The 24,706-nt window shown below is 42.8% G+C and overlaps 1 protein-coding gene across 3 annotated transcripts in view; it reads right to left on the bottom strand.

Moving 5' to 3' along the window:
- LOC140729243 (IgGFc-binding protein-like) overlaps positions 1 to 24,706 on the bottom strand; it is a 225,277-nt gene that overhangs the window by 65,707 nt on the left and 134,864 nt on the right. For all 3 annotated transcript variants that reach the window (XM_073048804.1, XM_073048805.1, XM_073048806.1), the window contains 12 exons: positions 20,754 to 20,892; positions 18,370 to 18,511; positions 16,523 to 16,719; positions 13,861 to 14,002; positions 12,486 to 12,602; positions 12,279 to 12,403; positions 10,133 to 10,278; positions 9,173 to 9,316; positions 7,360 to 7,467; positions 6,571 to 6,740; positions 3,990 to 4,192; positions 1,764 to 1,905 (listed from right to left, as the gene is read on the bottom strand). In XM_073048804.1, coding sequence (XP_072904905.1) covers positions 1,764 to 1,905; positions 3,990 to 4,192; positions 6,571 to 6,740; positions 7,360 to 7,467; positions 9,173 to 9,316; positions 10,133 to 10,278; positions 12,279 to 12,403; positions 12,486 to 12,602; positions 13,861 to 14,002; positions 16,523 to 16,719; positions 18,370 to 18,511; positions 20,754 to 20,892 — 1,775 coding nt within the window. The remainder of the gene's footprint in view (positions 1 to 1,763; positions 1,906 to 3,989; positions 4,193 to 6,570; positions 6,741 to 7,359; positions 7,468 to 9,172; positions 9,317 to 10,132; positions 10,279 to 12,278; positions 12,404 to 12,485; positions 12,603 to 13,860; positions 14,003 to 16,522; positions 16,720 to 18,369; positions 18,512 to 20,753; positions 20,893 to 24,706) is intronic.

Genomic DNA, 24,706 nt, shown 5'->3' with positions numbered 1-24,706 from the left:
AAAATATGAGGCGTTAAAATGCAAATTCTGTCAGTAAAAATGCTATGATTTTCATCTTGCAGTAATTCAACTAATATAAAAAGTATTAAAAAAAAAACCAATTCCAAAAACCAGAACTCAATGTTCTCACCTTGGTTTTTGTAATACCCTTGTCCCTAAAAACCCTGATCTTTTTCAATTGTGACAGTCTCTATTGATGGGAACTGGCACATCAGGTCTATGCTTGGTTCTAATATAACACTTCCTATGATAACAAAAATGATTCCAGAATTGACAGACTTGTCACATGAGGAGCGTAAGATAACCCTGGGCCTGCATTCACTGGAAATCAGAAGAATGAGGGGGGAATCTCATTGAAACCTATCGAATGTTGAAAGGCTCGATAGAGTGGATGTGGAGAGGATGTTTCCTGTGATGGGGGAGTCTAGGACCAGAGGACACCCCCTTAAAAAAAGAGGGACATCCATTTAGAAAAATGAGGAAGAATTTCTTTAGCCAGAGAGTGGTGAATCTGTGGAATTCATTGCCATGGACAGCTGTGGCGGCCAAGACATTGGGTATATTTGAATCAGAGGTTGATAGGTTCCTGATTAGCCAGGGCATGAAGAGATACAGGGTGAAGGCAGGAGATTGGGGCTGAGAGAGAAAATGGATCAGTCATGATGAAATGGCAAAGCAGACTTGATGGACCAAATGGTCTACTTCTGCTCCTATGTCTTAGGATCTGTAAATCTATTCCTCTTTCCTTTCCTCAAAGCACAGTGTTATTGTCTCTTGATTTCTTTTGATTTTTGCTTTTTTTGCTTTACCTATAACCCATCACAATGATTATATCCTTTTTTTATTCCTGATTTCTACGCACGTAGCTTTGCTGGATTGGCCTTCCAAGATATCCTCCCTTAGTTCTATCGTGATAGTCTCCCTCAGGTACAACTCCGCCTGCTTTTTAACATCCCTCTGTCATATCTGAAACATCTATGGAAAGGAATGAAGAGTTGACATTTCAGATCAAAATCCTTCATTAGACTCTATTTCTCTCCATAGAATCTGTCTGACCTGTTGAGTTCTTCCAATAATTTTGTGTGTTATTCCAGATTTCCAACATCTTAAGAATCTCTTATGTATCTGGAATATCTATACCCTGGAACACTGATCTGCTACTCCTGACCTTCTCTCAACCATAAGATCATAAGATAACTGATTGGCAGATGAGAAGAAGTAAAAGGTCAGAGTGAAGAATAGAGAAAGGGGAGAAGTAAATTTGGTTACTGGAAGGAGATATCTATATTCATGCCATTAGGTCATGACATATGCCAGTGATATTACACCTGATTCTGATTATGACGTCTTGGGGCCACATGATCTTATGCATTAGCTGAGGGAGAAGGAGAGATGATTATGGGTTAAGGATGATAGGTGAAAAGTTTAAGGGGAACATGAGAGGAAACTTCTTCATTCAGAGGGTCATGAGAGTGTAGAACAAGCTGCCAGCACAAGTGGTGCATGGGAGTTCGATTTCAACATCTAAGTTTGGATACGTGAATGGTAGGGATACGGAGACCAGTGCAGGTCAATAGGAGTAGGCAGTTTAAATGGTTTTGGCATGGACTAGATGGGCCAAAGGACCTGCTTCTGTGCTGTACTTTTATGTGACTTTATGACTCTTGTCCTGTTATCAATCCAACAATGTGACCACAACGCCATTGTATCCTCAAAGTTTGGGTCTGTCTATCTCGTGCTTGATAAAGTTGCTAAGGCCTTACCCAGAGGATGACAGCCATACTCCCCATCCTGTAGCCCACAGCTCTCTCCAGCTGTGCATCCTGCAGGCTTGCATTTGATGATTTTTTCTCCAAGGCATTGGCACTGCTCACTGCAGCCTTTCTTGTACCAGGTCTCGTTAGGCTGAGGAGGAAGTTAAAAAAGGATTTCCATTATTATGACCCTCCAAGAGGACCACAATCTTGTCGTAGGTTTTGGAGGCTTGCGTGCCTCAATGACCCAGAGAGCTATGTTGGCTGGAGTCAGGGCCTTGTGCTTTGGGTCTTAGTAGGTCACCCATGCCAAACAAGTCAAAGGGTAGAGGCCAGACTAAGAGTGGTCCACTGGTCCTCCAGGTTTCGGGTTTCAACTCATGGCTAACAACTGACTGGTAAAACAAAATTGTTACGGAAACAGCAATGAAGAATCCTTCTACATCTGAGTGTGATGGTATTCCTGAGTCTCCACCTGGGAGTTGTGCGACTGATGGTAGTGAAAATGGAGAGGAAACTACTGGGATAATGAACACCGCCAAGCCAAAGACCAGAAGTGGTTTTGAACAGACAGAGATGAAGGACTTTCATTGCTGCCTTAGATGCCAGTGGCGTAATGGGCAGTAAGAAGATTATTATGACACAGGCCTGAGTGAGTCAAGAGAACAGGAGCAACACATGCAAAATGCTGGAGGAACTCAGCAGGCCAGGCAGCATCTATGGAAAAGAGTAAAAAGTTGACGTTTCAGCCCGAAACCTTTTGGCAGGACTGGCCCGAAATGTTGACTGTACTTTTTTCCATAGATGCTGCTTGGCCTGCTGAGTTCCTCCAGCATTTTGTGTGTCGCTTAGACTTCCAGTATCTGTAGATTTTCTCTTGTTTGTAAGGTGAACAGGACTAGGGATAACACTGAGCAATCACAATATAAATGGAAGCACACAAACTTACTATGGTCAATCCCCCTTTACTCTGTAGGAATTAAGAATTACCTTGGATGCTTCACAGAATTACTGGTCCAATTAAATTGCTTCTTGCTTCAATGTGAAGTTACTGCTGTGACATTGGGAAATCTTGGCTGCAAAGTAGCCCACAGGAAGCTCCCACACACAACAATGCAATAGTAAACTAAATACTCTGTTTCAGCTATATTGACTGAGATAAATACTTGGTCGGTTTGCCAGTTAGAATTCCTCTGCTCTTCGTCAAAACAGTACCATGGGATCTTCAGTCCACATGAGAGAGCTGATGGGTTTAACTCCTCAACTAAAAGCAACACCTCCAACAGCTCAACTCTCCCTCTTAACTGAGGATCTGTCCTGGACCCAGCAGCTACAAAGAAGGCACAACAGTGGCTGTACTTCATCAGGAGTTTGAGTAGATTTGGTATGTCACCAAGGACACTCTGAAATTTTTATAGACATACTATGGAGACCATTCTAACTGGCTGTGTCACCATCTGGTATGGGGGGGGGGGGGCGTCACTGCACAGGATTAAAGTAAGCTGCAGAGAGTTGTAAACTCAGTCAGCTCCATCATGGGCACTGGCCTCTGTAGTATCCAGGACATCTTCAAGGAGTGATGTGTCATTAGGGACCCCTATCACTGATGCACCATCAATAACTCTCTGAGACGTGAGGCGAGATATTGGCTTTTATTGACTGGAAGAAAGAACAAGCAGCAATTGACCACCATACTACATCCTGGAGACTGAGGCCAGGGCTCAGGCCCCAATCGCCTTTATACCGGGGTCCGTGGGAGGAGCCACAGGAGCAGTCAGCGGTGGGGGGGGGGGGGTGTCCAGACAGGTATATGTAGTTCACCACAATCACTCAGGTTATGCCTTGTTCTGCTACCATCAGGGAGGAGGTACAAGAGCCTGAAGACGCACACTCAGTAATTCAGGAACAGCTTCTTCTCCTCTGCCATCCGATTTCTGAACGGACGTTGGACTCATGCACACTAACCTCACCATGTTTTATTTCTATTTTAAAATTACTTATTTATATCTATACCTATGTATGTCTCTATCTATCAAAGTACATACAGACACTTATTGTAATTCACAGTTTTTAAAATTATTATTTGTACTGGATTGTACTGCTGCCACAAAGACAACTAATTTCATGATATTAAACCTGATTCTGACTTTGTCCGATTTAAAATTAAATGTGGTATGATTATCCTGTACCTTCTACCTGAGGTCAGAGCTTAATGCCAGAGATAGGGATACTCACCAGCCTATAATCGCCCGTCACATCTGTGCAGCCACACTCAGAGGCCCGGACACACTCACTATTACTTAGAACGAATCCTTCATCGCACTCACAGCCCTCAACACATTGGTTTGAGCAGTGGATAGGAGAGAACAGGTCATTGCAAGTAGGTGGGCAGGTACTAGTACACAGACTGTAATGACTGTTCTCAGGGCAGTGGAGAGCTGTGGAAACAGAGCGAGAGACACCAGTGTTAGTGACAACTCAGCAGTGAAAAGAGACATGTTATTGTGTATTTAATATTTCAATAATATTTGACTGATCTTGTATATACTGTATATTGTTTGATTAAGCATTCTTGTTTGTTTAAATTACACTGGACAACAAATTTTTTTGAAAGTTTTGTTTCCTCAGAACTTTTTTTTTATGATAGACCGCTTGAAGCTGAACACGAATATAATTTCAGACCACTTGTGTCATGTAGGAGTTTGGAGAAACAAGAAATTAATTTTTATTGAATATAATGCCTTTAATTGCATAATGGTGCTGAGGCTTTGCAATAGTTCAACTAAGCTAAAAATGTTTTGTTGATGATTTTCATTTGTACTGTGTCTGAGGCCTCTCGCTTAAGTGTCCAACAATAATCATCCAGAATTGATGGATTCCAATTTTTCCATGATCGCAATGTCCTGGTGAAACCTTTCACCATGCTCGTCACTGACAGAGCCGAGATTTGCAGGGAAGAAGTCTAAATGGGAATGCAGAAAATGAATCTGTAGTCCTGATGAAGGGTTTCAGCCCGAAACATCAGCTGTTTATTCCCATCCATAGATGCTGCCTGACCTTCTGAGCTCCTCCAGCACATTGTGTGTCTCACTCTAGATTTCCAGAATCTCTTGTGCCTTTAGTGACATGTTGCACTTCATGGTTTTGTATGTTTGAAGAATGTTGTCAACCAGCTGAACCTAGTTTGGTGCTCTGTATTTGCCAAGGAAATTTTCAACAACATCCTTGAATGCCTTTTTTTCCAGTCCCACCAGTTCTTTGAATTGCCTGTCATTGATGACCTGTTTGAATTGTGGACCAACACAAATGCCTTCCTTAATCTTGTCATCAGTTACTAGGACGAATTATGAATTGAAATAACAAATACAGGATTTTTAAAGAATGATAGTGAAATTTCATGGCGATTTTCATGATCAGCAGCCCAAAATCTGTAAGATACACCCAGAAGTATTCAGGAAGCAAAACCTTTGCTGTCCAGTGTTATCAAAATGGAGACAGTGCGGGTGGACAAATAAGGTGCAAGAGTCACAACAAGATAGCATAATTAATTACACATTATATGTAAAATATATTAATTGCCTACGACTTCATGCTACCAAGTGATATGTGCATGCCTTGCTTCAAGTAAACATGAAATTAGACACACATTTCAAACTCCTGTGTTTTCCTTTGAATTAGTTTAATACATTGAAGCTACAAAACAGAAAACATGTGTATTTTAATTACACAGCAACATTAGTATTCCTGACCTGAAGACTCATCTTCTGTTCAAAATAAAACTTTATGCTCGCAAGCTATATGTTGGAGGAACTCTGCAAGTCAGGAGCAACACCTTATATTCCGTGTGGGTGGCTTCTGTTCTGATGGCATGAACATCAATATCTCTTTCTTGTAAAAAAAGCTTGCCCTCCCCTTCCCATCTTCTTCTATTCCTCACTCTCACCTCTTACCTCTTCTCATCTGCCTATCACCTCCCGTTGGGTCCCCTCCTCATTCCCTTTTGTCTACGGTTCACTCTGCTCTCCTATCAGATTCCTTCCTTTCCAGCACATTATCTTTCCTATCAACCTGGATTCATCTGTCACCTTCCAGCTATCCTCCTTCCCCTCACCCTGCCTTTTCATTCTGGCATCTTCCCCCTTCCTGTTTAGTCCTGAAGAAGGGTCTTATCACTGACTGACAATTAACCAGCAGGAGAGGGGGAGGGGGGGGGGGGAAGGGTGTGTGTGTGTCTGTGTGCATACTAACCCAGCTCAGATACAGGGTTAGCAAGCACAAACTCACACACAGCTCCTCTCTCTCTGTCTGTCTCTCTCTCTCTCTCTCTCAAGGGAGTATCTGTACCAGATTTGTGGCAATGTGTGTACCTCATCAATATTACTTATTGAGGTACAGTGTGGAATAAGCCTTCCTAGCCCTTCAAACCACACCTCACCTTAACCCTCACCTAATCACGGGATAATTTACAATAAACAATTAACCTATCAACCAGTACTAATTTTGAACTTGGGAGGAAACCGGAGCACCAGCAGGAAACCCACATGGTCACGGGGAAATGTACAAACTGCTTATAGGCAGCGGCAGGAATTGAACCTGGGTCAACATTACTGTAAAGTGTTTGTGCTAACCACTAGGCTACAGTGCCTCCATAGAGTATGTACTTGTCTATATTTGGGGGGGGGGGGGTGTGTGTGTGTGTGAGAGTGAGTGTGTGTGTGTGTGTGTGAGAGAGAGAGTGAGTGTGTGCGTGCGCGCACGCCAGAATTCTTTGCCTCTCTCCTTTATCAAAACCCATGACTGCATCACATTGACTTACGGCAGAAATCTGGGGTTCTCCAGTTGTGCACAGGGGCCCCAGCAGACAGACAAGCATCTGTGTAAACCTGCAGCTGATCACAAAGTGTCTTCTCAAGACCCTGGTACTGGCACATGTCGTACACACAGTTGTTGAAATACTGCTTGGGGTCCACAACCTTAATACAGTCTCTGCAGAATAACAGAAAATGCAGCAATGTTAGAGATATGTGCACAGCTGACTTCTCTGGTGGAGTATGATGAGAATCTGGCAGTGTTATGGGTGCAAACTGTCAGATACTAAAGAACAAGTCGTACTATTTAATGGACTTCTTCCTGGAGCCTCTTCACTCCCTCAAACAATGTGGCTAAAACGCACAGGCCTAAATATTGGACCCATTTGCGCATTTTTGTACAAGGAATTAGAGTATAAAAGTGGGTTTCTGTGAATTAGTTCACGTTAGCAATCACTCTGAGTTCAAATTTTAAAATTTTTGTTGATATCCTTTATGGTCTCAGCCCATACCTAAATCCCTTATCTCCACCCCCCCCCCCCCCCCCCCCCACCGTGTCCATCTCTCTATTGTTATTGACCATGCCTTCAGCTGCCAAGACCCTAAACTCTGGAATTCCCTCCCTGAATCTTTTCAACTCTCTCTTTTTCCTCCTATACAATGCCTCAAACTTCTTTATTTAACCTAATGTTTATGAATCTATCACCTTCTTTAGTTTGTTGTTTAATTTGATCCTCAGTTTTACATCAGGGGATTTTATGATATTAAGCGCATGACGGGAGTTATTATCATCTTACCGGAAAGCTCCTTTCACATCATTGATGCGTCCACACATATCTGAACTGATCACCTTGTCGTAGACCTCTTTATTACAAGGTAACTCATCAGGCACATGGGGTTTGCAGCTGTAAATAAATGAGTTTATTTTTAAAAAAGTTTTTGATTATCCTTTTTTCAAAAGTTCAAGTTCAAAGTATTGTTAGAATCATTTTTAAAATGTTGTTAACAAAGTTAAAAGGCTGACAAACAACCAGTGTGCAAAAGAAGACAAACTGTGCAAATATGAAATAAATAAACAAAGAAATAATATTCAGGACATGAGTTGTAGGTTCTTTTGAAGCGAGGTCTGTAATGATTGTAACAGCTTGTTCGTTCGTGATGTGCTGTGTCGTATGACATGGTCAACCGTGGTTTTTCCATGACCATAGTTGTTCTTGGCAAATTTTTCTACAGAAATGGCTTGCCCATTGCCTTCTTCTGGACAGTGTTGATACAAGAGGGGTGAGCCCAGCCATTATCTCTTCAGATACTGTTCAGTACTGTGCAGGCTAGTGGAGGGAAGGAGTGCCTTACGCCTCCTTTGGTAGAGATGTATCTCCACCCACCCACCCACTCTGGATTGCAACAGCAGCTCGTGCAATTATTTTATGATCACCTTCCTTCTTCACATGAACATGTTCAAGTGTTTCCTCTCCCCTAGATTGTACAGGAAGAGCAGAGCTTTGTCTCCTGGGGATCCTGAGGAAAAGAAGCTTATAAAGACAAGCTTTTAATATTACTTTTTAACAAGTGTAATCTCATGGTGCAAACAGAACTAGGTTACTATTTGGGGAGATGCAATGATGTAAGGTAATGTACAATATATAAGCAGATGCTGGCAATCCAGAGCAACACACACAAAATGCTGGAGGAACTCAGCAGGTCAGGCAGCATCTATGGAAAAGTGTAAACAGTTGCTGTTTCGAGCCGAGACCCTTCTTCGGGACTGAGAAGGAAGCAGCAAGATGCTAGAATAAAAAGGTGGGGGTTAGGGGAAGAAGGCTAGCTGGAAGGTGATAGGTGAAGCCAGGTGGGTGGGAAAGGTCAAGGGCTGGAGAGGAAGGGAGAGTTGACCATGGGAGAAAGGGAAAGAGAAAGGACCTAGGGGGAAGTGATAGGCAGGTGAGAAGAGGTAAACGGTTAGAGTGGGGAATAGAGGAAGGGGTGGATTTTTTTACCAGAACGGGAAGTCGATATTCATTCCATCAGGTTGGAGGCTACCCAGACAGAGTATAAGGTCTTGCTCCTCCACCATGGCACAAACAACCTACACAAAGCGCCTGGAGGGTTTCAGCACCTATGAGGGAAGTAAACAGTCGCTGTTTTGGGCCAAGACTCTTTATCAGGATCAGAAAGAAAGAGGACAGTAGTCAGAGTACGAAGCTGGGGGGTGTGGGGAGAGGGGAAGGAGCATAATCTGGCACGGGATGCGTGAGACCAGGTGAGGGGAAGACAGGTGGGCAATAAAGTAAAAAGCTGGGAGGTGATTGGTGGAAGAGATGAAGGGCTGAAGAAGGAGGAATCTGATAGGAGAGGATAATGGACCATGGGAGAAAGGGAAGGAGGAAGGGACCCAGAGGGAGGTGATGAGCTGATGAGGAGAAGAGAAAGGGTGAAAGGGGAACCAGAAATGGAGGATAATGAGTGATATGAAGCAACAAAATGACATGTTTTGGGTCCTAGCTTTACGATGTAATACTGATATGTTTGTTGTTCTGCAGTTTGCTGTGCACAGTTAAATGGATCTGTGGAGTGGTCTCAGAATTCAGCCATCAGTCCTTCTCCCCTTACCTTTCCTCCTCATCGTCTGGTGTCTGCCAGCTGTTGCCCAGCTCAGTCACGTTTCCTGCCTCTAATCCATTCGGTTTGATGTTATCGTTGTTTGGATTCCCATCAAAATTGCCACAGAGACCACACATCATGTTGAAGTAAGAGCTGTAAGAGACAAAAAGAGATGGACGGTAAGCTGTGCCAGTCCCGTCTGTGGTCTCGCAACACTTACTCGGCTCTGAAATAAACTGAGGCTGTGGCCTGCTCCAGCTGCAGTGCTTTCAGTAAAACCTAGATTTCTGAATGCTATTTGCTTACTTTTATTGTCTGCATGATTTCTTTATTTTCTCCCTGCATGTTGGGTGTTTGTTGGTCTTTTTTTAAAGAGTTTCGTTTTTGTAACTGCCTGTAAGGAGACAAATCTCAGGGTTGTATATAGGATACATCCTTTGATAATAAATGTACTGTGAACTTTGAATTATAAAATTCATAGTACAACACTAAACCATGTCTTGCCTTCGTCCATCTGCTGCTCATAAACCCTGTTGGGGCTTCTTCAAAGTGCAAAGCAAATTTATTATCAAAAACGTATATGTCAGCATGTACTACTCTGAGAATTGTTTTCCTGCAGGTATTCACAGTAGAACAGAGAAATACAATAGAATCAATGAAAAACTACACACAACACAGACTGACAAACAACCAGTGTGCAAATAAAAAGGAAGAAATAAAGGAAGGGAGAAAGGAAAGACAGAAGGAAGGTGGGAAGGAAGAAGAAGGGAAGGAGGGAAGGAAGGAGAGAAGGGAAGAAGAAAGGAAAGGAGAGAAGGAGGGAAAGAGGGAGTGAAAGAAGGAGGGAAGTAGGAAAAAGGAAGAAAGGAAGGGAGGAAGGAATAAGGGACATGTAGACTATCTGAATCATGAGGTGTTGCTGGATGAACAGTGGAAGTAAATTTAAGAGTCAACAGAAGAATCACTTACGTGGGAACAATAATTTTCAAATAGTGGTTTCCATCCCAGCTAAGTGTCAACCGGAAGTTTGTCTCCACTACCACATACTGTCCACTGAGAGAGATGGTGAAGCCATGGGAAGACTGGAATGGGAGGTGCACTCTCCTGCCGTTCACCTGTAGGGACGAGTATGACCAGCATCAGACCCACAGCATTTGCACTGACTGCATAAAGAGTCTAGACCAGGCGTTCCCAACCTTTTGTATGCCTTGGACAAATACCACTAAGCGAGGAGTCCGTAGACCCTAGGTTGGGAACCTTTAGTCTAGACAGAAACATTCAAGGCATTTGACAGTATTGTAATGAAACCATCTTATACAGTGAACTGCATAAGGAGATGTGAAATGGTTAAAAGCTCAGTCCAAGAGAGAAAGAAGACCACAACCTGGTCGTGGTTTTTGTGTGCCTAAATGTTGGCTGGAGTCAGGACTTTATGATTTGACTGCTGGTAGGGTCACCCATGACAAACATGTCAAAGGGTAAAGGCCAGACTAAGAGTGGTCCACTGGTCCTCCAGTTTTGAGATAGCTCAAATTACATATGGGTGCTACGGTATTCCTGAATCTTCACTTGGGACCTGCGTGACTGACAGTAGTGAAAAATGAGAGGAAGCTACTGACGTGATGAAGGAAGCCCTGAACACCACCAGAGATGGAGGACCTTCATTGCTGCCCTAAACACCAGCAGCATAATGGGAAGTAGGTGAAGGAAGAAGGAACAAGAGACAGATGTTTGGGGAGGATCCTGGCAGTTGAAGAAGTTAATTCCTGTCTCAAAAATGTCTAATGGTGGAGAGATGATATTGAGAGAAAGATGAAGAACTATCAAGAGAAGGACAACTTTGGGATAACTAACCCAGTCTACATGGACTTTAACAAAGCTTTAATAAGGTCCTGCAGGGTAGGTTGGAAGTTGTCTTGGCGTTATCAGGAACAAGGGTAGTTTTCAGATTATAGGCCTGTGCCCAGAGGTGGTCTGCCGGATCAGTGCTGTGTGTTTTGTTGACTGTCATATACATTAATGATTGGAACTGGAATGAGAATGCGGGTGGCATGATTGCTAACAACAATGTTGGTGGTAGTGTGGACAACGGGTGTAGATTTTCTGCTTTAAAATGGAAAATGGCATTACTGAAGGTGAGCAATAGCTTACTGGTAGCTTGAAAGGCAAGAAATTTGACTAAAACAATATTAATTACACATTTTCTGAGGTAAATTGTGGTAAATTAACCCTGTGAACAATGAAGAGGCGAGCGAAGGTGAAGTGAATTCGAGGCACGAGTTGTACTGGTGCATTGCAAAGTCAACACAGATGGAATTGGAGTAAGCAATTCAGAGGGGAGGAGTTTCCATGCCCGTCCAACTAACTCGGGCGTGAGGTTGGATGGCTCTGAGCGTCGAGTCCATTTGGAGAGGTCAAGAGCGGCTTCGGGCTGGGCGATGAGGTCTAGCCCCCAGAGTGTTTCGCTGCAGCGGGGCCCAGTTCCTAATGTGTAGCACGATTCACTGCTTAGACAATTTAAATGCCGGTCCAGATAGACTGGAAAGGCCGGGTGTCGGGCTGATTTCATTTGTTTTCCCATGATGTTCCCTCATCTCTCCATGGCGCTGAGGCTGTGAGACTGTCCTGGCTGCCGTGCTTCATGTCTGCGAGCTTCACGCAATTTGCCCCACTAAAATGACGAACTGAGACAGAGGCTTTGGGCCTACTCTGGGGATTTGGATCTAAGGACTCAATGTGATTCAGAATGCTTGCTTCTACTGTTTGCATGATTTGTGTATTTTTCTCTTTCTCTACACATTGGATGTTGATCTTTACCTTTTTTTAAATTGGGTTCTTTTGGGTTTCTTGCTTTGTGGCTGCCTCTAGGCCAACAAATCTCGGTTGAATAATTTATACATTCTTTGATAATAAATGTACTTTGAATCTCGAATCTAGCAAAATGGGCAAGGGAATGGCAGATGGAATCCCAAGTGCAAAATGATGTATTTTTATCAAAGTTAAACTAGATCAGGACACTCAGGGCCCTGGAAAGTGTTGGAGAAACAAGAAATTGCAGTGGGTGGGGGGGGGGGGGTGTTCAAGCAAGAATCGGTGTCCAATGGAGTTTACCCACCAATGTCCTCCTACTCTTCATGAGGGTGATAGTTATCCCATTTGTTGTGAGGTAAATCTTTCTTAGGTAGGAGACTCCCTTCTGACCTCTCTCCTCATTTTTCCCTTCAATGGAAAACCAAGGGCCTGAGAAAAGAAACAAACGCCACATCAGTAAGAAGAACACAAGTAAAGTTCCTTCTAAGTCAAAAGCTATTCTGCTTTGTACCTGTTCGATTTTCACATGACCTAGCCAAGGTGTAGGTACAGGTACCCATAAAGGACAGGGATTTTCCATCAAAGGTGATATAGTGAGGGTCTCCGGAAATGTGACAAATTCCAGAACCTGGGAATAAAACAGAATTAACTGGTTAGTAGCCTGATCTCTGGTCTCCACCATTCTCTAATATTCAACTTTAATTTTCAAGCCACACTCCAATCATTCCTCCCCATCACAAGAGATGTGGAGGTCAGGGGTGTTAATAGTAGCACTCTGGTTCTGGCTGTAATGGACACATGGTTTTTCTGGGGATGGCGAGGCCAAACTGCTCAAAACACCATACTTAGACCTGGAGCAACACACACACACAAAGTGCTGGAGGAACTCAGCAGATCAGGCAGCATCTGTGGACAAGAGTAGATAGTTGATGTTTTGGGCCAAGACCATTTATCAGGGTTCTATCACTTTCTAGCTATCCTCCTTCTCCTCCCCCACTTTTTATTCTGGCATCATCCCCTTTCCTTTCCAGTCCTGATGAAGGGTCTTAGCTCGAAACATTGGCTGTTTACTCTTTTACATGGGTGCTGCCTGGTCTGCTGAGTCCCTCCAGCATCTGCAGATTTTCTTGTGTTTGCTCAAAATGCCTGCCACTCCTTAAAGAGAGACTGGCCACACAGTTTGTTAATCTCACCACCTCTTCGGAGAGCAAGGGAACACCAAGCAAAACTGGAGTTCAATGATGCTTGGATTGTAATCCCTACTATTAGCCCATTCTCAACCATAGAAAGGAGCAGGCTAATGGAAGGCCGACATGTGCCTGATGAGGAACAAGATCAGGAATCACACTTTGCCAAGCTGGAAGACTAGTGAGTACACCTCACTCCTGTTGCAAGATGTTCCTTAATACCTCTCTTTGACCATATTTTTTTTTCTACATCACCTACATCCAAGTCTCGTGTTCAGCATCAACTTTCAAAGATGATTGTTCCTGTGAAATACGGTTACGATGCTAACGGTGACATACAAATGTGTGCTGTTCTAGTCACTGTGGTGTGCCTGTTTGAGCCTTGGGGACCTATTCTGTAAAGTGGTCCATGTGGAGACTCTGGGTGATTTTTTTTACTGGAAGGAGAAATCGATGTTCATGCCATCAGGCTGGAGGCTACCCAGATGGAATATAAGGTGTCGCTCCTCCACCCTGAAGGTGCCCTCATCATATCACAGGAGGCCATGCACCGACATGTTGGAACGGCAATAGGAATTAGAATTAAAATGCTTGGCCACCGAGAACAGAATTCACAAATATTTTTAGTACCTGTACCAAATGACATAGTAGTAACGACAGCAACAGGAACCAACATGTCGGAATTAATAGCTTGCTTACCTGTTGGGTGGCAGCCATAGTGGCCATTAGATATCCCACAGAACTCCTTCTCTCCGCACTTCCAGGCTTCACAGGTGGTGCTGTTGTTACCATGGCATTTGCACTTCAGTGAGCAGTCAGGCCCAAAGAAATCAGCACCAGGCTGTCAGGACCAGAGACAGAAAGAAGAGAATGTTTTAGGTAAACAGTATCTTCTGAACAGTATTATAATGCCTGGATGGATAGACTGGAAAGACTTCCTTCCTGGCCCACAATGACCAGTTATGCATGGCAACTCACTGAGGTGGCACCTGGCCTGTTTTCCTCAGGGAGCTCAAAATGGATAGGCATCTATAAATTTGCTGATGATGCAACCATTGTTGGGAGAATCCCAGATGGTGATGAAAGGGTGTATAGGAGTGAGATATACCAGCTAGATAAGCGATGTTGCAGCAACAAGCTAGCACTCAATGTCAGTAAGACCAGAGAACTGATTGTGGACTTCAGAAAGGGTAAGATGAGGGAACACACACCAGTCCTAATAGAGGGATCAGAAGTGGAGAGAGTGAGCAATTTCAAGTTCCTGGATGTTAATAGCTCTGAGGACCAAACTTGGTGCCAGGATATCGATGCAGTTACAACGAAGGCACCACAGTGGCTACATTTCATTTGGAGTTTGTGGAGCTTTGGTTTGTCACCAAAGACAATCGCAAATTTCAACAGGAGAGCATTCTAACTGGCAACATCACCATCTGGTATGGGGGTGAGGGGGGGGGGGGGGTGCTACTGCACAGGATCGAAATAAGCTCCAGAGAGTTGTCAACTTGGTCAGCTCCATCATGGACACTAGCTTCTGCAGTATCCAGGATGTCTTCAAGGAGCGATGCCTCAAAAAGGCGATGTCCATCATGAAAGAACCCCATCACCCAAGGCCATGCCCTGTCCTTATTGCTACCATCAGGGAGGAGGCACAGGAGCCTGAAGACACACATTCAACAATTCAGGAACAACTTCTTCCCCCCGCCATCAGATTTCTGAATGGACATTGAACTCGTGAACACTACCTCACTATTTTACACTACTTTTTTAATTTAACTATTATATATATTTACAGTAATTTGAGTTTTTATTATCATGTATTGCAATGTACTGCTGCCACATACTGTACCAACAAATGTCACAACATAAGCTGGTGATATTAAACCTGATTCTGATACCTATCTGTTAGCCTTGATTTTTAGTTCCAATAGCTATCAATCGAGACAGACAGAATGTAAACTCTGAACTTGTTTACGGGAGCACAAACTGGCAGTATGGAGACGTGATCCACTGTTGCTGAAATTGGTACATGAGGACCGAGGAAGATGCTACTTTAACTGAGACACCGGGGAGATTCTGGCACAGGCATACAGAAAGCAGGCACAATAATTTTTACAAGTGTGGTTCTCTTCTGACTCTGTAAACAAACATATTGAAATAGATGCCATCCACAAACTTCTATGAGCCAAAGAAATGTGAGCCAACAAAATTCAAAGGTCAACTGAAGGGGTAGCCAATCAGGACCAAGGCAAGTGAACAGGGGTGGGGGAGCTACATAACGCAAGGACTCCCAGAGAGAAACACCAGCAACTGTGCACTGATGATGTCACCTTGACTGGTGATGGTGATGAAACGTCTGCAAACTAATTGCCAAGCTCGGTGAACACTGCAACATCAGACACCTCAACCCAAACTACTGATATTCACTACCAATCCTCAAAAAAGAAAACTAATAACTACTTTATTGGTAACACCTTTTCTGGTAAACAATCACTGCAATCAATAGTCTGTAACTTCCCTTTCAGAACTGAGCTTTTGAACCACCTCTACAACCTGGCATTTTTGTGGTGGAACTGAAATCTCAAGGTGCAGGATGGTTGCAGCGTGGTAAGTACAGGTGGAATCAAGATGGCAGGGCCCAGGCCCAAGAGCAGGGAACCAGCCAATATTTGGCCACTGCTGGAGCGGACTTCGAGATGATTTGATATGGCACAACCAAGGTGAGGTGAGCAGAGGCAATGCAGAATTGAGGTGGTGGGGCCCGAACCAGGGCCTGGGAGTGAGGAAAGACCTGAGGTTTAATCGATTTAAACACTGGGCCGAATCGAGGGCCTGAGAACATATCGAACTGGTAGAGCAAAGAATGACCTGAGGTTTGGACAAAGTAATAACTAGGCCAGATTGAAAAGATCAGAGTGTAAGGGTCAGAGGTGAGGGACGAGCCGGTTCAGCTCGCTGCTCCACAGGGTTTACTTGTCTCAGCATTGAACTGAAGCTGTAACCTGCAATTAATGTGCTCCTGAATCAGCTAGCTGCTGGCTTCGTGACTGTGAACTCACTTTTGTGAACTTCAGTTCTGAATGTTATTTGCTTACTTTTATTATTTGCATTATTTTTCTGCACATTGAATGTTTGACAGTCTTTCTTTTAATGGGTTCCATTTGGTTTCCTTCTGGCTGCCTATAAGGAGATGAATCTCAAGGATGTATATAGTATACATTCAAAATTTGAAGTCTGAAGATTGGCTGGGCTATCTGAAGAGCATGAAGGACTATAAAAATCCTTCCTTTCAGAAAACCATTTCCCTTGCACTACTGTTTACAAGCTAACCTGGTCAAGGTTAATCAAGGCTAATCAAGGTTACCTGATAATAAATCCCATTGTAGGAGCAGCCACACTGATCTTCAGGGACACACTGGGATCCACTTTGCACAAACCCCTTCTTGCACTGACAGCCCTCGAGACACGGAGCATTGCACGTTGGAGGTTGAAGGTCAAGGCAGCTGGCTGGACAGGCAGATCCACAAGTCTCATAATAACTATTCACTGGACAATGAAGAGCTGGGGGCAGAGAAAGGCCAAAGAGTCAAAATCATGATTAAAATCACATCCGGACATACTGATTAATGCTTCTATTTCTTGACTTGTGTTTTAGATTATATGATTTTTCAACACACAGAAATTATTTATGTCATACTGATCAGTTGGTGAACAATCAATAACATACAATACTGTGCAAAAGTCTTAGGCGCTATTGGAAACTGCTGTTTATATTTAATAATACATTTTAACAAATTCGTGTTTTCCACAGTCTGTGACGATTCATCCTCACTCACTGGCAGAAAGCAGTATAGCAGCTAAACTAACGGTTTATCACCTTTCTTATTTTTCATTGGCTAATATTAGCACATTACCCATGTGATGTACAAACAAGTTTGTAAAAGTGTAGCCTATTAACTAATTTATCTCTATCCAAGGAATTTTCCTTTTCTTATCTCTGAAAATGATGAATTTTTCAGAGGTGCTATCTTAATTCTTTTCTATCTTTTGTCTTCACATACCTTCATCTCTCAGTATAATTTCTCAGCTCTTTATATGTTTCTTTGTACTTTAAAATAAACTGATATCTTAGAATTAACATCAGTTATTCCTGGCTTCTGGAAGAACCTTAAGGATCAGAAAATAAATGGAAATCCAACGGCACATATATATAGCTAGGGCGCCTAAGACTTTTGCACAGTACTGTAGTAATTTTATGTATTGCATTGTACTGATGCCACAAAAACCCCCACAAATTTCAGGACATCTGTGAGCGATAATAAACCTGAATCTGATATGGGTCTCCATTGTGGACTGAGAGTGGGAAGGGGGCAGGGAGAGGGGATCATGGTTGGGAAAAGGGGGAAAGGAGAGGAGAGGGAGTCAGAAGCACCAGAGAGACATTCTGTAATGATCTTTTATATCCTTAATATTTAGATTATATGGGAAAGGGGCATTCAGCTCGGTATCCACGTCAGTGTTTATGCTCTACCTGTCTCCTCCATGCTTCTTAGCAATATCTATCATGTAATACTTTAAGTCCTTCTCCCTTAAAATTGTCTACCTTTTTCTTCATCTAGTCAAATAAATCATTTGCTGTTGGATGCATTTCCATGTTCTTACCACACTGCTCAATAAATCAGTTTTTAAAAAAAATCCCTATTGGTGACCATTTTAGAGTCATAGATTCATAGAAAAATACAGCACAAAAACAGGTTCTTCGGCCTTTCTAGTCCATGCTAATATTCTCCTATCGACCTGCACCCAGGACTATAGCCCTCCTTACCCCTACCATCCATGTACAATCCAAATGTCTCCTAAAAACATTAAAGTCGAGCTTGCATGCACCACATACCTCATTCCACTCTCACCACCCTCTGAGTGAAGAAATTTCCCCTCTTGTTCCCCTTGAACTTTTCACCTTTCAACCTTAAACCATAACCTCTAGTTGTAGTCCCACCTTGAGTGTAGAATGCCTTTACATTGAAAGGCATTTGAATGACAGTCAAAATTCATCTCCATGGGTGGTGGTGGGTAGTTGTATGATAGGTGGCACCATCAAAACAGGGTTATAAAGTGACCAAACGGTAAAGACTGTGGGGAAGAGCCCATGGGTGACACTTGCACCTAACCACACCTCTGGGCCCCAGTTGCAAACTAAGCCATACTTACGGCAGAAGCTTTCATTCCTCCAGGGTTGAATGGAGATGTTGCGTTGCTGACACTGGTTGACGTAGGCCTCCAGGGCTTCACACAGCTGCTGCTTGTTGCCATCCATCGCACACATGTCATACACACAGTCTCTGAAAACGGCCTGGGAAAATGAACCGGCATTGAAATTAAAGAACCTCAGTTTACATTGTGCCCTCCATTACTTCAAGATCTACATTCTATGAGAATGTCAATTAACCAGAAATATAACATCTACAACCTTCAACAAGACCACAAGCTTGTCTTGGGGTTGGAGGCTTACATGCCTCAATGACCTGGAGAGCTATGTTGGCTGGAGTCAAGACTTTATGTTTAGCTTTTGGTAGGGTCACCCATGCCACACAGATTAAAGGGAAAGAGGCCAGACTAAGAGTGGTCTACCAGTCCTCCAGGTTCAGGGTTTAGTTCAGAGTTAATAACCCTAACTGGTCGAACAAAATTGTTACAAAAACAGCAATGAAAAACAGCAAAAACAGTAACAGAATCTCTTCTATAGAGAGATGGAGGAACTTCATTGCCATCCTAAAGGCCAGCAGCGTAGTGGGCAGTAAGTAATTAAGTATAGTACCCACAAAAACATTTATAGGCAACACTGAGTAGGATAATTATACATATCTCCACCCACTACCGCAACTGACAGTAACCAATTCACTAACCAACCAGCACATCTTTGGGAGGTGTGAGGAAACCACCTGGGGGAAAACCAAGTGGTCACAAGGACAGCATGTAAATTTGGCATGGACACCAGCAGAAGTCTGATTGAACACGGAGCACTGAAGATGAAATAGCAGCGTACTGGTGCCACCCAGAATCTCCCCAACCAAAATATCTGGAGGGAGCTCCTGCTCAGTATTAGCAGAGTGCCAACTGAGACTTTTATGTTTAAGTGCTTGAGGTAGTGTCTTCCAACATGTGACTTAGTGTCACCACAAGAGTGAGCTGAGAGACAATGGAAGAGAGACGAACTTGAGGTGAAATTTAGACTTTGTCTTTGAGTTTCTGGTCTGAGATTTTGTCCTATGATCCACTGCTGCCTGTAAGAAATTTCTATGTTCTTCCAGTTGTAACGGGGGGTTTCTTCTTTTTCTTTGTTACTGTGTATGTAATCAAAATGGCGTCTTTGTTTTGTTAAAAGTAGGAATGCTGGTGCCTGTGTTAATAGTAGGAATGCTAGCGTCTTTGTTATGATAAGTGCTGGAAGCTTGTTTGGGACTGTAAACTGATTGTTGGCGGGGATTTTGGGGAGTCGGCGCGATGGAGTGAGAGAGAGAGGACGGGATGCTGGAAGCTGGGCGACAGAACGGACCCCGAGCGGGGGGTCCCCGGCCCAAGGTTTTCGGGGATGAGAGGAGACGGAGACAGAGGAGTGTGGAGCGTCTGGGCGACCACCGTGGGGGTCCCAGGAGGCGGGTCGAGGAAGTCGGAGGGGATCGAATGGTGGCCAGAAGACTTCAGTAATTGAGCTCCAACGATTGTGCACGAAGTGGTTTGGACTTTGATAAGTTTGGCGCCTTTTCTTTTTTCTCTCTTATTCATATATACTGTATCGTTAGTAATCACTTAGTTATAGTAATCTTTATAAATTGTACTCATTTAATCGCATAAGGTGTACTGTCTGTTTTTTTGGGCGAGGCGGGGACATCACACAGCATCCACACCAGCTGATTACCCAATTTGGCGGGGCCGAAGGCTGCTCCCCCTAGACTAGAACGAGTTTGAGCGATGCCTGAGGCGACCCAGGGGTTACACAGTGACTGTCTCTGTTTCCTCCAGGTGCTCAGGGATTGCTGGCCGTATCTCTGTGCTCTATCTCAATAAATAAATAAACAAACTCTTTTGATTCTGGGTGGGTGTGTGACCCCTTGAACCTCTGCTGACACCATAAAACACATTGTTATATAACTGTGGAAATTTATTCGAAACATTGAGATTTTTAAGTATTTAATCTTGTAATGTGACAAGATGGAACCTGTATAATCCCAGAGTGCTTTGTTATAAACTAAGTGTGTATGTGTCAAGCAGCATGTAATGTTTTGATCATTGTTCATTGTGTAACTAAAGGAAGATTGACATACTGCTGGCCTTGAGTACTATAGCTGTACTAGTGGAGGAGCTGACCTCCAGAACAAATAACAACCAAAGACTAGCCTGAAAATTTGGATAAAAATACATTTTGTAAGCTGTAAATCAAAACCAGCCTGCCATCCATGAGGAAAGGAGGTGTTTCTCCTTCCTAGCAATAAACATGTCTTTGAACTGATTCACTCTGTTTTTTTTTGGTTCTTTGTTATAGGACCAAGCGAAAGGTACACGTCACAACCTACTGTCCCAGTGTACACACATACCATGGGATCAATCTTGTAGTGGCATGCCGCAAATGGACCATGAGAATCCAACAGTAATGCGCAGTAGGTGGGTCCTTTATATATTTCTTCCTCATCTTCAGTGCAGTCAGGGGTCACTTCAATCTCAGTGTTGCTGCAGCTAGAAAAGAGATATTTTCAGTCCTGCAAAATTTCTGATAAATTTATCTTCTCTCCATCCACAGTGTAAGTATTACATTTTTGTTTCTTCATAAACTGGTTAATTCTATGAAGGGGATCTTCATAATCAGTATTGGAATTGTTTATTCTTTATATTTTTAATAAGGTATTAATTGAATGAATGAGATTTTAGCAGGACTGAGTTTGTAGTTTCACCATTTTTACACACAATATGTGGTATTAAACTCCACCTGCTGGTGACAAAACAATATAACAGATTATCACCTTTCTTTTTTTCCTTGGCTGTGTTAGACATGCTATACCTGTGAGTCTTCCAAAAGGCCCTCCCTTATCTCAGTAATTTGCATTAACTCATTATAAGAGTGTCTGTTCCTGCAAAATTCACAGTCTTAATTCTTTGTTCTTTTGTTTCTGCTCTTGGCCTAGTAGTAAAACTACGGCTGTGAGCTCTGTGGCTGTTTTGTTGTTTTAAACTTTCAGTAAACTAGCGTAAAGCAGGGAGTTTTCAACTTATTCTTGGACTCCTAAAAGAACCTGTCGTTGGAAATCACCAGATCCAACATCAGCTTCCATCTGTCAGGAAGATCTGCACTCATGTAGTTCACTGTAAGTATGTATTGTAATGACAGTTCATCCAATAGAAACACCATCATTGTTTACTGTCTATCTGTATAATTGTACCAATGACTCCTATGATATGCACACCCATATCAGGTTAACTCTTTATATAACACCAGGATGAATCTACCTCATCTTTGCTGTTTCTGTGCTTCCTGTAATTTCAGAGGGCCCTGTCCTGGACCTAGCACTTAAGTGCCATCATGAGGAAAGCTCTGTAGCACCTTTACTTCCTTAGGAGATCTGACATGACATCGAAAACTTTGGCAAAAGTCTAAAGATGTGTAGTGGAGTATTACTATATGAAACGCTGTCATAGAAAAGCATCATCCACCATCGGAGACCCCCACCCACCTAGGTCATGCTCTTTTCCCACTGCTGCCACTGGGGAGAAGGTACCAGGGACTCAGGACTGACACCACCAGGTTCAGGAAGAGTTACTACTCCTCAACCATCAGGCTCTTAAACCAAAGGGGATAACTTCAATTGCCTCATCACCGAATTGTTCCATAACAATAGACTTAACTTCAAGGACACTTCAGCTCATGTTCTCGATATTTATCGCTTATTTATTTATTATTACTATTTCTTTCTTTTTGTATTTGCACAGTTTGTTGTCTTTTTCATACTGGTTGAATGTCCTAGTTGGGTGGTCTTTCATTGATTCTATTATAGTTAACATTCTATTAATTTGTTGAGTATGCCCATTAGAAAATGGATCTCAGAGTTGTATATGATGACATATATGATTTTGATAATAGAATTTACTTTGAACTTTGTATTTTTTGCATATAAATTCTTACTGTACTTATGCCTTTTCAATCTAAGGGTCTCATCCCGAAACATCAATTGTTTATTCCCCTCCATAGATGCTGCCAGACCTGCTAAGCTCCTCCAGTGCTCTGTGTGTGTGTGTGTGTGTGTGTGTGTTGGTCTAGATTTCCAGCATCTGCAGAATCTCTTGTTTGTGTGTGCCCTCCGTACCCCTGCCATCCATGTACCTTTCCAAACTTCTCTTAAACGTTGAAATTGAACCTGCATCCACCACTTGTGCTGGCAGCTCATTCACCTTTCACCCTTAACCCATGACCTCCAGTCATAGTCCCACCCAACCTCAGTGGAAAAAGGCTGCTTGAATTTACCCTATCTATACCCCTCATAATGCATACTTCTATCAAATCTCCTCTCAATCTTCTACATTCCAAGTGATAAAGTCCTAACCTATTCAATCTTTCCTTATAAATTAGGTCCTCTAGACCCAGCAACATCCTTGTATATTTTCACTGTACTCTTTCAAACTGATTTACATCTTTCCTTCAGGTAGGTGACCAAAACTGTATTCAATACTCCAAATCAGGCCTCACCAACATTTATACAACTTCAACATAACATCCTGTCTCCTGTACTCAGAACTTTGATTTATGATGGCCAATGTGCCAAAAGCTTTCTTTACAACCCTGTCTATCAGCAAGTCCACTTTCAATGAATTATGTGTCTGTATTCCCAGATCCCTTTGTTCTACTGCACTCCTCAATGCCCTACCTTTGATTGAGTAGGACCTACCCTGGTTGTTTGTACTGAAGTGCAACACCTCGCACTTGTCTGCATTAAGTTCCATGTGCTACTTAGCAGCCCATTTTCCCAGCTGGTCCAGATCCCGCTGCCAACTTTGATAGCCTTCCTCATTGTCCACTACATCCCTAATCTTGGTGTCACCTGCAAATTTGCTGATCCAGTTAACCACATTACCATCCAGATTGTTGACATAAATGACAAACAGCAATAGACTCACTGATCTCACTAGTCACAGGCCTTCAGTCCTCTATTCTCTGTCACAGAGCCAATGTCCAATTAACTGCCTCATCTTCAATACCAAGCGATTAGACCTTCTTGACAAACTTCCCATGCAGGACCTTGTCACATGCCTTGCTAAAGTCCATGTAGACAACATCCACTGCCTTGTCTTCATCAGTTTTCCCGGTAACTTGTTCAAAAATCTCAATAAGCTTGCTTAGACATGACCTACCACATACAAAGCCACGTTGACTACCAGTTTCTGTTAATCCAAGTACTTCCATATCTGGCCCCTTAGAGTTCCTTCTAATAACTTTCCCACTACTAATTTCAGCCTCACTGGCCTCTAATTTCCTGGTTTATCCATTGAACCTTTCTTAAGCAGCGGAACAACATTAGCTATTGTCTAATCCTCCAGGCATGCCTAAGGATGTTTTAACTATATCTGCTATGGCCCCTGCTATTTTTGCACTAGCTTCCAAGCCCTGGGGATTTATCCACACTAACGGCTCAAGACAGCAAATGCCTCTTCCTCTGTAATCTGTGAGGGTCCATGACTTTGCTGCTGCATTTCCTCCCATCTATAGACTCTGTGTCCATCTCCTGAGTAATATGCACAAAATCTATTTAAGATCTCTACCATCTCCTTTGGCTTCATACATACAGTAGATTACCACTCTGATCTTCCAGAGGACCAATTTTTGTCCCTTGCTATCCTTTTGCTCTTGATATATCCATAGAATCCCTTAGTATTCTCCATCACCTTGTCTGCTAGAGCAACCCATGTCTTCTTTTAGCTCTCCTGATTTCCTTCTAAAGTATTCCCTTACATTTCTTATAATTTATACCTCATTTGTTCTGACTTGCCTGTACCTGCTATGCACCTCCTTCTTTTTCTTAACCAGGCCTCAATATCTCTCAAAACCCAAGGTTCTCTAAACCTGTTGTTCTTGCCTTTTATTCTGACAGGAATGTACAAACTCTGTACTTTGAAAATTTCACTTCTGAAGGGCCTCTCATTTCCCAAGTACACCTTTACCAGAAAACAACATGACCCAATCCACACTTGCCAGATCCTTTCTGATACCATCAGAAGTGGCCTTTCTGCAATTTAGAATCTTAGCCCGTGGACCAGACTTATCCTTTCCCATAATTATTTTGAAACTAATGGCATTATGATCACTGGATGCAAAGTGTTCCCCTACACAAACTTCTGTCACCTGCCCTGTCTCATCCCTAACAAGGGATCCAGTATGGCGCTCTCTCTATTTGAGATTTCTATGCACTGATTAAGGAAACTTTACTGAATACATTTGACAACCTCTTTCCCATCTTACAGTATGGGAATCTCAGTCAATACGTGGAAAGTTAAAATCACCTAC

The sequence above is a fragment of the Hemitrygon akajei genome, chromosome 6, assembly GCF_048418815.1.
Source record: "Hemitrygon akajei chromosome 6, sHemAka1.3, whole genome shotgun sequence".
Lineage (NCBI taxonomy): Eukaryota > Metazoa > Chordata > Chondrichthyes > Myliobatiformes > Dasyatidae > Hemitrygon > Hemitrygon akajei.
Note: the sequence above shows the minus strand (reverse complement) of the source record. Positions and strands in the feature narration are given on the sequence as shown.